This window comes from Micropterus dolomieu, linkage group LG05 (genome assembly GCF_021292245.1).
Source record: "Micropterus dolomieu isolate WLL.071019.BEF.003 ecotype Adirondacks linkage group LG05, ASM2129224v1, whole genome shotgun sequence".
NCBI classification, from domain to species: domain Eukaryota; kingdom Metazoa; phylum Chordata; class Actinopteri; order Centrarchiformes; family Centrarchidae; genus Micropterus; species Micropterus dolomieu.
This window is the reverse complement of record NC_060154.1, coordinates 27,018,403-27,033,539: the sequence shown is the minus strand read 5'-3', so window position 1 is coordinate 27,033,539 and position 15,137 is coordinate 27,018,403. Positions and strand designations below refer to the sequence as shown.

Genomic DNA, 15,137 nt, shown 5'->3' with positions numbered 1-15,137 from the left:
CTGCACCATATGCTATCTGTCCAGCGCCAAATTGCAACTAGCTGGTGAACATAGTGGAGCATTTAGCAGCTAAATAGCCAGATATTTCCCTCAGGAGTTGATGGACACCAGCATAACTAAAAAGTCAGTGAACATTTGAGGTACATTTGTCAGGAGTAATATATGTCCAATTTCGTTTTCTAATTTCAAGGCTTTAAAATAGCTTCAAAACTCTTATTTACTGTACATATTCTAACTCGTTGCCTAGCAAGCTACTTGCTGTTTCATCCAATCCATGAAATGCCTTGATTTAGTTTTTTCACTTACAACATTGTGCAAAGCTGACAACCCCATTATGATCACAGGACATCTGAGGCACTGCGTGTTACGGTCACTGCTTCCAACTGTTGTATGTTAGATAAACAGGACACATTTGAATAAAAAGCTATAGAGTTTTTAAAAGGTCTTTGATAGATTCTAGAGGCTGGCAGTTTTACCTTGATTTTAGTATTTTTGCTAAGCTTAGGATAGGAAACTAGTATACGTCTAAAATTCCAGTGTAATCCTTTGAATCTGCACAAATTAATCTTTTCATATTAACAAACTATCAAATGACTAAGTGTAATGTGAAAGGTGTCGCTCATAGTAACTTGGGGAATTATTAGTTGATGCTGTGGTTGCCCTCAGCTCGAGCATTTTAGCATCTTTCAGCTCTTTGTTTTGGTCGCATGGCCCACAGTTTAACTGTTTTTGCTGAGTTCGTTTTCAGCCGGCAACTGTTTTCAGGGAAAAACCCTGATAAACCCAGTGTAAACAAAGCTAGCAAGTAGCTGCTGAAGAAAGTGAAACATGTAGCTCTTTTTGGAATTTCTAGAATTGGTTGACATCAAATGAGAGCTTAAAGGAGAGTGACTATTTCACCTACATTTGATAGGAGGATGAAACATCAACACCAAACAATGCAGCTCTATAAGATGATAATATGTCAGTATCTTCAGTGAGCTTGCTCCACTGCCCCCAAATGGTTAAAATGAACAAATGCTGATGTAAATTCCTTTACTGACCTGAAAAAACCTGCTATTTTTAAGCCTAATCGATATGGAATCTTGGTTCTTCCTTTTCGGGAAATACTGCAGGCAATGTCACAAGCTCGATGACCTTTTGAGATGTTGCTGTAGATATGAATTTAATAGTAAATTCCTGTTATTGTGTCACAATCCACCGATTGCATAACCACCACCTTACCAGAAATGTTCTCTTGCTCAGTGACCAGAAGGGAAACAGAAGTAAACAGCTGGCTCTTGGTGTGAGTGCACAGCTTTTGCTTTGTGGAGTAGCTGCACTGGGCCGTTGTTTAATTCCACATGACAAGTGTGACCTCAACAGCACAGCCCTTTGTATCGAGGAATAGTCACGCCCGGGTCTAAGCTTTTTCTCTGGCTAATACTATGGCCGGGGTTCCCCAAAGCCACACGCAAGGGACACTTCCTGATTCCCAGGCATTCAGTCAACTGACAGGACCTGAAACCTCAGAGTGCTTTTCATATCCTCATTGATCCTATTGTTAGATAGACCTCTTCCTGCTGAAGGCATTTCCAGACTTACTGATTGGCTTGAAAAGGTTATTGTGAGAGTCAATTGTGATATTTGTAAAAGTCCTACTATGTTTAGTCTTTCCTCAAATGTTCTATTTGAAATATTTCAGAGACGGGCAAATTGAGCTTTTAGTGCCACCTCGGTGTTTGAGTGAATAGATGATTAAACAAAGGGATGAAATGCACATGCAGTATCTTTTCCTTTGTCTAAATAATGGTTTTATAAGGTGTAAACACTATTGTTTATTGTAATATGTCCTATTTTTACTCTTGTGTGAAGAATTAAAACAAATAGGTTGGGCCGATAGATGATGCCATCTTCCATTGCCGATGGCTGACAGACATCACAATGTTGAGCTGACAAACACCCACCGTGTCTGAAACTTGGAACATAATACCAAGTTTTTATAGTCTGTGTGTGAAACACATGCATTTATAAAAAGACCACCACCCAACCGATGTCATCGTCCATCACAATGTTTCTTTCCCTAGACATCATCTTATGGCTATTTTGTAGACCCAACCCTAGTCACAAACCAAAAATGTTATAAAGGTTGATCTAGTCAATTGAAAATTGGAAATCATTTTTGATAATTGATTCATTATGTTGGTCAAGGATTTGCTGTTTTTTTTCTCATTTATTGTTGTAAATTTAAAGTTTGCCAGACAAGTCAAGCAATTTGAATGCCTCACCTTGGGTTCTGGTGGGAACAGTTTATTATTTTCTGACATTTCATAAACCAAACGATTAATCGATTGATCAAGAAAGTAACATAGTGACATAATCGATAATGAAAATCATTGTCAGTTGTGGCCCTAACTGTGTGTACAGTCTCAAAAGCATCACTTTGCAAAATACAAATTACATTTGTTTCAAATTGTGTCACCGAAGTCATGTAACAATAGTTCTATTGGTCTGATCTAAGTTGTCTTATTCCTGGCTCCCTTTCACAGGAAGTTCGCTCCACGCTGCTGTGTATGTTCTGAGCCTATAATGCCAGCACCAGGTCAGGAGGAGACTGTCCGTATTGTGGCCCTGGACCGCGACTTTCACGTGCATTGTTACCGCTGTGAGGTATGTTCTCCATGTGTTTATTTCTTCTGCTATGTGCGCTCCCTACAGTCAGCAGTGGTGGTTAGGTACTATGTTGCACAGCTCCAGGGTCATTAAATATGGTGTCGCTCATAGTAACGTGGAATTATTAGTTGATGCTGTGGTTGCCCTCAGCTCGAGCATTTTAGCATCTTTCAGCTCTTTGTTTTGGTTGCATGGCCCACAGTTTAACTGTTTTTGTTCGAGTCGCCTTTTCTGTGAGACGACTGAAACATCCCTCTCTTACCTGTCTTGAAATAGCTTTCCATCTCTCCTCTGCAAAGTTCATGGACTTACATAGTAACCAATCTGTCAGCCGCCGCTCACCGACTGATAAGCGGCGCTGAGACATTACGTGCCTGGCAAAAAGAGAAGTAACGTGTCACATTGTCAAAGAGCTGTGCCAATGTGAGTACACAGAGCGTTTGGCAGACATAAAGGTCAAAGGAAAGCAAAGCAGATTAGTTCAGCTGAAGGGGCTCAACAAGAGAAAGAATTTTGTCACCAGGGAGACATGAGTAGGCGCAGTTGTATCTGTGTGTGTGTGTGTGTGTGTGTGTGTGTGAGAGATGTTGAGAGTGTCACAGACTACAAGAAAATAATCTAAAATCAATGTCTGTATCTGTATTTGTGTGGGAAATTATCAACATGGTTTGTGCGGTTTTTATTTAGTAAAACACCTCCCAAATGTTTTACAGGTGCCAGGTCAAAAAAAATCAAACTGAAGGCTGGTGTCAGACGAAGGAATAACTCTGTACTTTAATAGAGAATCATTTCAGAGATCTTCTTCAGGCATTATCAAGTCCACACCCCAGAGCAAAGCGAGCAATATTTATACTGTAGACACAAATCGGGTATTTGTGATCTGCATGATTAGGAGACCGAGCAGAACTAGATGACACCATACACTGCCTTTTTCTAATAAGAGAGGAGAGATCATTTGTGCGTCCACATGATTTTACAAATTCACACACTGAATTTTACCCACATGTATAGCAAAATGCTCACACTGTAGTAAAGGACAGCAGCGCTGCAAAAGTAGCAGGCTGACATGGACAAAACACTGTAGAGTTCAATAAAGAAAGGATTATTTTAGCTCATACTGGATAGCCAGATATTGCCATTCATCGAGCCACGCTGTTAGCATGGCTAAATAATAACATTTAAATTGTGCAAAAAAGGGTTGTGGCACTGTATAATAATACCCATGACAGAGAAATTAACAAAAACAAAAGAAAGATAGACACATCAACAAAAATCTACTCTCGGATAGACAATACTAAATATATCATGTTATATCTTAAAATCTGGAAAAGACGTGTATACTTTTATAATCACACTTAAAAAATTTCTAACTATGAACACTTCCTAAGAAAAACAAAGGTTTAGGTTGTTACTGTTGCCCAGTAATAACCAGTGTTTGCCCCCCCAGACTCACCAGCTGGTAGAAAACCAGAACACTGGCACCAGCCTCACAGGCTTTTCTGCACAGAGCCTCCTTGACACTGGCTGAGTTTTTAAACAGCAGTAAATGTCTCATTTATAGCATGAGCACAGTGAGCATAAGAATGTGCCAGATCGGTGAGCGTGGCTAATGACTCAGTTTGTGTTGTGTGGACTAACAGAGTGTCTGTGTCCTGCAGGATTGTGGCTCTCTGCTCTCAGAGGGGGACAACCAGGGCTGTTACCCTCTGGACGGACACGTCCTCTGCAAAAACTGTAACACCAGCCGCATTCAGGCCCTCACCGCCAAGGCCACCACTGACCTCTGAACAACCTGCCGCCCGGTCACCCCCACTGTGATAACCCAACGCTCGCTCTCTCTCTCTTTCTGTCTACCCCTCTCTCTTTTCTTTCTCTCGCAAACATATCGATCCACAGGAGCTTGCATTCCTCAGCATATACATGTATATCCCCCTATATATATTCACTTTCAGTAACAAGAAGCAGCCGCACGTGTTCACCTGCATACATACATACATATCTATTAATTACAATCACAACGGAAGAGGCTGTGTGTGTTTAACGGTATTGTTGTTAAAGGAATAGTTTGGGTAACATTTTGGGAAATATGCTTATAAAGTAGCTAAGCTTGGCATAAAAACTGGAAACAGCTAGTCGGGGTCTGTCCAAAGTTGAAATAATTCCACCTAACTGTATCCTTAAAGTTCATTAATTACCTTGTTCTGTCTCATTTACAGTTTTATGGGAGATTATGGGCTGCTTCTGGCAAAGGTATAGCCTGCCACATAATCCTCCATAAAGCTACAACTTGTCATTTTTAGACTTTTGTTTATTAAAAATATAGATATGGTAACATGTTTACTTAGTGATCTTTAGAGGTGCTGGTAGGCAGATTACTCAAAATGTCAAACTATTGCAGAAAATCACTCCAACTCCGTCAATTAACAGTTGCAATATACATTAACACATTTTATTTTCTAACATACCCTTCTTAAACAGGCATGTTCTAGCCAGGGTACACAAGCATGCATGCATGCATGGATAGATGGATGCAAGCCCAAATATTTCTCACTGACCAGTTCTAGTGATCTAAAATGTCTCACTCTGCTTAAACATGCAAAATGTTTGACACATCTGCCCTGCAGGTGAAGCCATCATGGTAGGGTGTGTGTGTGTGTGTGTGTGTGTGTGTGTGTGTGTGTGACTGTAGCTTCAGCCACATTTAGAAATGTTACGTTGGTTAGCACATTCATTTTATTCTTTAGTGTTTATTACAGTTCAAATCCACAGATGGTACACAAATAGGGGTAAAATTACACACTGAAGCTCATTATTGCAAAACAGTTCTGCATAACTGAACACCAAAGAATTTAATTTAAACTGTCATATTTACTGTTTACTTATTTTGTATGCAACTGTATTAAACATTACACACATTATAGTGATTGGGACCACAAGAATCACAAATAGTAATTCTTAGTGTCAAAGACAAAATCCTCATTAGGCAGCTGTTGAATGCAATTCCCCTTTAAAACATAGTAGTTTCTTTGTACTTTCCAGTTGACTTTGCTTTCATGTGCACAATAGATTACTATCTGTTGGCCTGAACTATACAATCATGGCATTCCATTCACAGATACAGCCTTATATTTGAGTTTAATGATATAGTTTTTGAGCAGATAAATATGTAACTTTTTCTCTTATTTACAATTATATAGATTAGATTAGTGATTGTAGTGTAAGCAGTCAGATAGAGATAACAGATTTGAGATGGCTATGCAATTTTTATTGTTAATTGCATCGACACTTTACAAGAAATTTTATGAATAAGGAAATATTTTACCTGTACAGATTCAAGCAAGTGTCCTTATAGTAATCCTTTAATCAAAACTATGCTGTTGGTACTGCGTGACTTTGTGTGTCACTGTGCTGTATGTCAGTATTGATTGTACCATTGACAGTTTTATATTTAGTGTTTGTTTAAAGTTGATGGGTGAAGAAGGGACCATGAGTTCCCCAAAACGGACTTATTTTATTATTTGCTCCATCCAAGAGTCATTGACCAGTAGTCTGATTGTCTGATCAGCCACCTCTGAGCCCCCCCCCCTTTACCTGAGTAAAAAGGAGATAAGTAGATAACTGGCATGTTAGTATCAGAACAAAGTTTAAATCAGAAGACCACATAGAGAAGCAAAATTACCACAACATAAAATTACTTAATAAGAGTGGGGGGCAGGAAACATTATGTTTTGCAACTGGTTTGACAGTATTTGATCGACAGTCGGTAGTAGTAATGTGCAAAGAATGTGTCTCCGAAAGGAGTACAAGCTAGCAAATACAGATGTAAACAATGCAGAATTTTAAGTATACAATTGGCTATGCATATGTTTGATGAATAAAGAAATGAATTCACCACATTTTATTTTGGTGAGAAACACTGAATGTAAAGATAAGGGTTAGGGTTTCTTTTTACAAGACAACAGGGTACCTTTAAACAACAAAGACGATGTCCTTAATAAGTACTGTTTTGCCTATTTATTAGTTTACAGTCACATATAATGTAGGACAGAGTATTTCCCAAGCCCCGATTACAGATGTCTTGTGCATGTGGATGGATATTTTATGAACAAAGCAATTCATTATCCCTTTTCAGAGAATTCTCTCCTCTTCTCTTTGCAGTTTTCCTCACACATTAGGAAGTGGTGTTTAGTGCCATTTGGATATCAGAAAGTGAATATACAAACAAAACCTCTCGATATACTGTATGTCTGGTTACATCAGAGTCTTTGTGTTCAGTTGACTGTGGCGATGTTTCAACCAGGGTAACATAATGTAAAGAAACTGTGCTAATAAGTCCATTAATGAAGAAAAATCAGTGAAAAGTAATTTGACATTTATCAGACCTTTGCTAGAACACATTTTTTATATAAATGTAGAGAAAACTGTTGGATCATTAAACCATTTCTAAAGAATCTAAGTAAAAGTATTTTAAATTCTCTAAAAACACAGTAAAAGCTCTGCACCGCTGGTCCCTTAGAAGGTTAGACAAGCTAAACTGTCTCTGTCCCTGTGCTAAACTGTCCCTGTGCCTCATCAATATTTAGAACACATATTTAGACAGACAGTTCATAAGTCGCATGCAAAAACCATAAAACAACAAGACTTTTGCAGTCGAGTGAAAATCATAACTGACGAGTGCAGTGTGTCTTAAAGACATGTTCAAATGTCTCAAGTGTCAAAAAATGTAAGCTGGAGAATAAAGAGTTTATTAAAAAATAGATCAAGCTATAGTAGAAAAAACATTCCAATAAGTGTGTCTCTCTAGTTACACAAGACATTTATTCTCCTTGTTTGATCTCCACTTCTTTGAAAAAATACATACAGTATATCACACCAGCTACATTAGGCCCATACTTAGATCCACCTCTTTGACCATTTGACACTCAACTCGGTGAGGCATCTAATTACCACGTAATGTCATTATGTCACACATGTTGCTAGGTTTCAGCTCACAGAGATGTTGCTGGTGATCCAACTAAGTTAGCATCTCATGTTGGCTGTCTATCCAAGCAGGTCAGAAGGCCCTGCGTTGACCTTTCATAATTACACATCGGGGGATTAAAACACAAAAATCTGAACAAAAGTAATGCAGGGATGCTCGTTTAAAATTCTAATTAAGGTACTTTTTTTTTTAAAACACTACCAGCTCACTCTCCTGGAAGTTAGTGAGTGGACCTTTTGTGCTTTGGTTTTCTTCAGTCTTGAAGTAGTCTTCAGGTTTTCTGAAGCCAAAGTGGTATCCAATATTCAGATCTGCCTCTGGTCCGTACTCTACATGAAAACATGTCATTGCAATACTGTAGCGATATGTAGTAGGCACATTTGCTTTCAGGCATGACCAGTGCACAGCTGAATCATTCTAGTGATGTGTTTAACTTAATTAGAGACAGTGTGAGGAAGCACACAGTAATTGTGAGCTACGAACGTCAACATCTGCGTAAAAATGTAGTGCACAACATTGCAGAAAGTGGTCTTTCCACAGTAGCCTGTTACTGCTGTCAAATCAGGTATTCTGTATGATGTTTGGTAAATGAACCAGTTAACAATAAAATATTTTCTTTTATGTAACATCATACAGTTAGAATTGTTGTTTAATGCACATGTTCACACCTTGCATGCTTGAGGGGATATAATGTTAAACACCAGATTAAGAGCTGTTGTTACAGTTTAGTAATGGGAGTTTTATGCAGTTGATAAAAAACAACAGTACCATGTTATAACTTTAATAATTTTACATATATACTATAATTTAAAGCTGCACAAATCAATATGTTTATGTAAGCAATGGATCAAATCATTATGCATAATGTAAATGGAGTAGTGAGGAACTCGCAGAGAATTATCACCTGATTCTGCAGCTTCCCTCACAGAGCGTTTTAGCGTCTTTCAGCTCATTGTTTTGGTTTTACAGCCCGCAACTTTATTGTTTCAGTCCACTCTCATCCACCTTGTTTTTAGTCGTAACAGCCATTTTCAATGGAAAAGGTAAACCACCTGTATGCTACCTGCTCTTCACCAAAGGGCAGACTACCTAAGGTGGCGGCTAGCTGGTGAACAGAGTGGAGCATTCGGCAGAGCAAGAGCTAGATATTTCCCTCAGGAGTTGTGGAAACTAAAACAGAGCTTAAAGGAGTGAACATTGGACTTGCTAGGTGGCCAGAAACAACTTCAAAATACTGCTACTGTTTGCTGTTTCGGCTGGATGTTTAAATAAGTTAATGTTTGCTAAACATTATGATATAATGTGATATAAGGTGATAATGTGTCTTGTTGCGCTGCCCCTAAGTGGCTAAAAAAGAATGAATGAAAGTAGTTTTAAAGGAGATTTTTTTAATACAGAAAATAATTCAGCAAATGCCATTTTAAATTATAGCATACAAACCGCTCAGCAAAAGGTAAAACCATACCAATACATTTTCTATTTTAATTAAATGTTTCAAAATATTTGATTAGTGGCTTATTAGCACATGGTTTCTACAAAGGCCTATCCCAGTCTGGTCCATGAGCACACAGTAAAATCTCTGCTGTAGGTTGCTGATGTGTCATAAAAAGCTGTATTAAACCCAACTGTTTACAGTATTTGAATGGACAGGCGCATCATATATCTTTGTGGGAGGCTATCTGACATGAACCGTCTCAAAAAGATTGACGCTACAAGTATAAAGAAACCGTATAATTTTTTTCTTTAAGTGTATTTGTGTTGTCTGCAGCCTTTGTACTACCCATGCTTGTAAAAGTGCCTTTGGCTGAGCAGTATTGAAACACTATACTGTCATCGTGTATTTCATAGTTCGCTGTGCCTCACTCAGAGATTTTGCCATGTTTACTTGTCTTTACCAAAGTAAATTAAGAGGACCCCTTTGATTTGGCCAACTGAATCCATACACTAGGTGTTTCTATCCGGCACAGCAGTATTAAATGGTGTTGAGCGTGAAACTCTCCTTGAAGACCTTGATCCTCTGTTGTCAAAGTAAAGCATCTGATCCGGTTCTTGATCTTTGGAAGGGGCATGTAGTCAACAGTTGTTGTTTTTTTCTTTCTTCAATAAAAGCTTTGCAATAACATCGAGTCTCTGTGTCCTTGTTTGCCTAATTTGCAGTATTTTGTTGAATTACGTAGAAAATAGAATATATAACAGAAAATATTAAAATGGCCTCGTTCTGATTCAGTCCAATCCCGCCCTGCCTACTGCCTGTCGCTGGTTAACACTTTGGCGCACTCATGCTCCCCTGAAAACCTCCCGGTGACCTCCTGAGCAGCGTGCCAGTACAACCCAGGTCTACTTCACTCTCTTCAAGAGTCATTTAAAAGCCCTTTAGCGGCAGCAAATGCCCCATGCTTACACAGCTCCGATTCATTTCCTCCTGTCTAATGCTGCGAGTCCCCAACCGCTCTTTAGACGAATTGGAATCACCTGCTTAATAGAAATTCCTACACTCACAATAGTCTTTTGAGTGTACAGCTGGGACAACGGTTTAATTACACAGAGATACACTGTGCAGCCTCCACGGTCAGCAAATGCACTCAGCTATAAAGTATGCTTGCTGCTGGAATCCTCTTGATGGAGTTGTTAGAATAATTTAAAGACTTCCTGAAAGTCTTGTTTGTTTATGTTTTTTTTTTTTTTATTTTGTTTTACTGTTGCCTTCCCAAGACCCACTTGATTTAATCCCTTCCATTTGTCATCTTTACTCGTGTGCCTCAGATCAGCAGTAAGTCACTGAGCACTTCATTTCCTTCCTGCAGATTGCTAAATTGAAACGGCATTCAGAAACGAAAGAGCAGGCAAAGTGATCTCTATGGACAAAACTAGAAAAGCGTTATTATTTTAAAGGTCAGAAACAAAACAGCGGCAGCAGGGGGGTCACTAAGAAGTGATGCATATTAGAATCTGAAATCAAACTGAAATATTTATCCTCACATCCCCTGATGCTTACAGTAAATACAGTGGTTATCCCATCAACTCATTGCTCTCCAGCCTGTGAACTGTGGACCGGAGAGCACGTATTCACCATCTTATCCTCGGCTAGTAGTGAAGATTTAGGAATGGCAGCAACGTGGAGATTTCCTAGTAATTTTTTCCTAAATATGCTGGAGGCGGTATTGCTCGTGTTTGTCTGAGAGAGAGAGAGAGAGAGAGAGAGAGAAAGGGCAAGAGAGAAACCCTCCAGCAGTTTAGCCGAGGACTTGCTTTACTGCACATAAATCTGGTGTTTACAAACAAATTGATGAGTGATGGGCCCTCCAGCCAACATGATGTACCCTCCAATTTCTTCCTCTGCATAAAATTCCAGCGTCAAGTCTCCTGGGGCCTGCTTCGGCATTTTTTGAATGTCTTCTTCTAATACGCAGAATTATGGCCTGAATTATTTACCGGGAAGCAGAGATGAGCACGAGGGAGCAAAATGGGCCACTATCATGCATAATCTCGCGCACTCCGATTTAAATGAAGCTGTCATATGGTCAGATTTACATAACATTACAATGTGGGCCCACATCGCAGTGCTCTGAGCTTAATGTTATTAGCTTTAAAGTGAAATCCCACTGTGCATTTACATCAAGAGCATTGATTTTGTGCGTCCTTGAGTTGGCTAAAGGCAGTGATGTAATCACTGAGTCAGTGTTGCTCTCTGTAGAACTTAGACGGATCACTCTGAGACACAAATCCAAGCCATCCTAATGTGCACGTTGTAGGAAACCATTATTAGTGCCTTTTCTTGTTCTACAACTGGCTGTGAGCATCCAAGGACTGGCCAAGGTGCCCACAGAGTTCAAGGGTGCCAGCCATCTCTGTGACTTACTGTTTGTAGATTATGTGGTTCTAAACATTTGAAATATTATCATCGACGTTTTTTGATTCAGATTTTAGAAAGAGAAGAGAAACTGCAATTTGGAGAAATAATGTAACGTAGATCTAAAGTTTGAACAGACTATCAGTGCTGTAGACTTCAGTCACAGGTTGCTCAGAAACCAAACTTTTCCCTTTGCTGTTAATGTGCCCCAATTACAGACTGATGCAAAAGTCTGAATGTTGTATGACTCATTCACGTAAGAATAATAAACACTTTAAGTGCCATTATCTTTGCAGCAGAGTTTCTAAAACAACTGCAATCATGTAAAATGAAACTGTTACCTCTGGTGGTCAACTCTGTTGGCATCATTCAGGTCGGCTTATGTGTTTGGTTCCTCTAATATTCTACTACCACACCAGATTGTTATTCTTTTTAATAATATGCACCACGTCATTTTTAGTAATGAAAGATGATTCATGGGATCAAATATGTTGTGAAATCATATTGCTAACCGTGTGTTAATGCTACAGCTAAATTATCTTTTTGCTTTTGTTCAAAAAGGTATAAATTAGCCCAGTTACCCCAATTGGTAAAAACAGAAATCTCAAATGTGACCATTTTAGTTCAAAATCATTTAAGTAATTTGTTTGGAGAATTTGTACCTTCAGATGTTAAATTGTGTTGGCCAACTTACCAAAATGTGCCTTCAACATAAAGTTTCATGTTTTTATGTTTTTAACCCTGCTAGCAGCCTGGCTCTGGGTATAGTGATGGGAATTGCTCCGTACGTTCAGGACACATCACTAGCTCATAGCAATAAATCAGTTGTCTATGTGTTTTGTGCACATTAGCAAACGTTAGAACGCTAACTAAAGTGGTGTACATGGTTAATATTACCTGCTATCAATTATCATCATTAGCATTGTCAATATGAGCATATTAGCGTACTGGCTTTAACGGTAGCTCAAGCTACCGCTCTGTCTACATACAGTATAGCCTCACAAAGCCGCCGTCACTGTAGTTAGTCTTGTTAGGTAATACTGAAAGACTCTTACCCCCAGGCCTTGTTAAGTGTGCTACCTTCATTTTTTTTTCATTTTTGTGTGCTACCTTAATTGACTTTTATTAAGTGTACCTTTGGTTCAGACTGAACTGTTCCTTAAAGATCCAGAAATGTTAGACCAGAGAGTACACATGTGGTGCCCATTATGTGCCTGTGCATATGTGAAAAATGCACTTTCCAGTACAAAAATGTTCTTCCCCTCTACCATTGTTTTTGAATATGCTGACTATAAATTAGGAATGCACCCGATCACAAGTTGGGATCAAATGTTTTGTTTATTTTTCTGTAAAATAATAAACTTTGTCCTCCTGAGCCAGCTTCGTGCATCCTGAACTTTTAAACCTTGTGTGCACCTTAGCTCACCTTTCAACACTAGGGATACCAGGAACGCAGCATGCTGACAGGTTCTGTCAGAATGACTTATACTTGACAACAACACATTGATCGATTGACACACGTACAGACAAATCAGTGTTGAATTCGGCAAGTGTGGTGCATTGTGCATAAGCACTGAAAACAAGTACAATATTACATCGTTATCATTTTTATTGTGGTGAAAACTACGATAATTTGCTTGTTAATGTTGTAAGCCAGGACATTTTAGTGATTTACAGATATTTGTTGGCACTCGGAGCGCCTAGCTTGAAACCATGACACTCCTAGACAAACTGGGACATCTGGTCCTGTAAGCTAAAGTACTGTAGTTTGCTTGAACCTCAAGATAATTACCCATGCAGCGACCAATAACTGTCAGAAACACAGTTTGAGCATGTAAAGGTGAAAATGCAACAGCAAACAGTTTTTAAAGAAATATTTGAAACCAATCTAGAACTGATGGGCTGTGGGATGATGAATGGCTTGTGTCAGAAGCTAGAAGAACACACACTTCCTCCATGTTATTTCTTTAACCAAAGGAGAGCTGCTGTCCAGAGCGTGAAGGTGGTGAATAACTGCTGATACATACTAGCTTGAACAAATGTGAATATCATTTACATAAGAACTAGCTGTAGTCAGGGAGCCACATTGGACATGCACCAGGCTGCTGCATTTGACATACTGTAAGTTATCACAGAAAGACTTGAAGCAGACTCCACTATCTACAGTCTGGCAGAGATTAATAAATGAATGGTAATTGATTTAGTACGGGGCGTGTGAGCTGTGGTGTGAACACTTGTTAAACTGCCAGTGATAGTAAAGGCTTTGGCTCAGCTGGGTAAAACACAGCGGGTACTGTAGTGCTGCTAATTACTGCAGTTCATTTGTTCTGAGCGCAAACTATCAATACGTCTTTCCAAAAATCTACCAGCAAATAACAGAAAATCCACTCTCCTCATTGGACATGTGAGCCTCCACTGATTACACTTCTTTGAGTTGCTATGCTTTGTCTAAGGGCCTCCTTTCATAACTGAGATTCATCAAAGACGCTCCAGTATATTTAGTTTCAGATATGCTCACAGAGAAATCTCTCCTTGTTATTTCATTCACATACTCCCACACACTTACACAGAGGAAGATACAATGGGCAGTCCAGCAGAGACTTTTTTTAGTTTGGTGTCTTTCAGATTACAGTTAATGTTGGATGCTTCTCTCCTACAAATAGCTCTTTCAGCCGACATACCCACAATGCAACTCAACCACTGACAATCCTTTCAGAGATTCAGGTGTGTTAGGCTAGTAGCGGCTAATGTGGCTTCAGAGGTCTGGTAAGATCACTTCTTTCTAACTCCACACCCCATATTTTATTCATTTTCAAACTTTTAGCCTTCAACCCAACGTTTATCAGACTTTATTCAGCTCTCTCTGGAGACACTAATTTGCTTCATACTAATTTTTTCCCATTTACAGAAGCACTCCACAACACCTGTAAACACACTTTGATGTCAGTTGTTGCCTAACCCAGAAATAACTAAACCATAGTTTATTTGAAATAACCACTATCTTTCTAACATGAATCATAATGTGCCTTGTGTGGTGCAAATATCGTACAAAGAATATTTCTTAAAGATCCTGTCACTGACCTTGTAATTCTGGTTTTTGAAATATTAGAAAATTAAGTTAGACTTCAGCCAAGGCACATTACAGTAAACAGCACTGAGCGGTAAAAACAGAGAGGTTTGATTCGGAATCTGTTTTGAACTTATTGAATGTAGCTGTGTGTATGAGAGAGTTTTCTTATTACTATAAACTCCAATATGATATCAGAGGTGTGAACCTGGGACATTTGTTTAATTCACAATGTGCATGTTTTACACTGTAAAAGGTTAATAAGGCAGTGCCTGCTTGTTGCCCTTTGCTTTTCCCCATATCCCATCAATCCCCCTTCTTGCCACAATCTGACTGTCAGGCTCGCGCTGCCCCCACCGAGTCAAACCAAATGATGGCTGATTTATATGCAACACAGGACAAGCATTCAGATCCGGATAAATCCACAGACTTTACTGACTTAGTGTAGGTGCGTCTCTCCAGCTCTACTGAAAGGTAAAGCAGTTCTCATGATTTAAGGCACTCTTTTAACTGTCACCTCTTGACCTAAGGGTAAGAGGCAGGGAGTCGTCTGTGGATTTAATACAAAACCTTGTGTTTTAGTGTGA

The 15,137-nt window shown here is 39.1% G+C and overlaps 1 protein-coding gene across 3 annotated transcripts in view; it reads left to right on the top strand.

The window, feature by feature from the left end:
* The window catches only part of LOC123970865 (LIM domain containing preferred translocation partner in lipoma), a 148,115-nt gene extending 138,360 nt beyond the window's left edge, over positions 1-9,755 (top strand). For all 3 annotated transcript variants that reach the window (XM_046049219.1, XM_046049220.1, XM_046049221.1), the window contains 2 exons: positions 2,529-2,649; positions 4,311-9,755. In XM_046049219.1, coding sequence (XP_045905175.1) covers positions 2,529-2,649; positions 4,311-4,439 — 250 coding nt within the window. In that variant the 3' untranslated portion in view covers positions 4,440-9,755. The remainder of the gene's footprint in view (positions 1-2,528; positions 2,650-4,310) is intronic.
* The last annotated feature ends 5,382 nt before the right edge of the window (positions 9,756-15,137 follow it).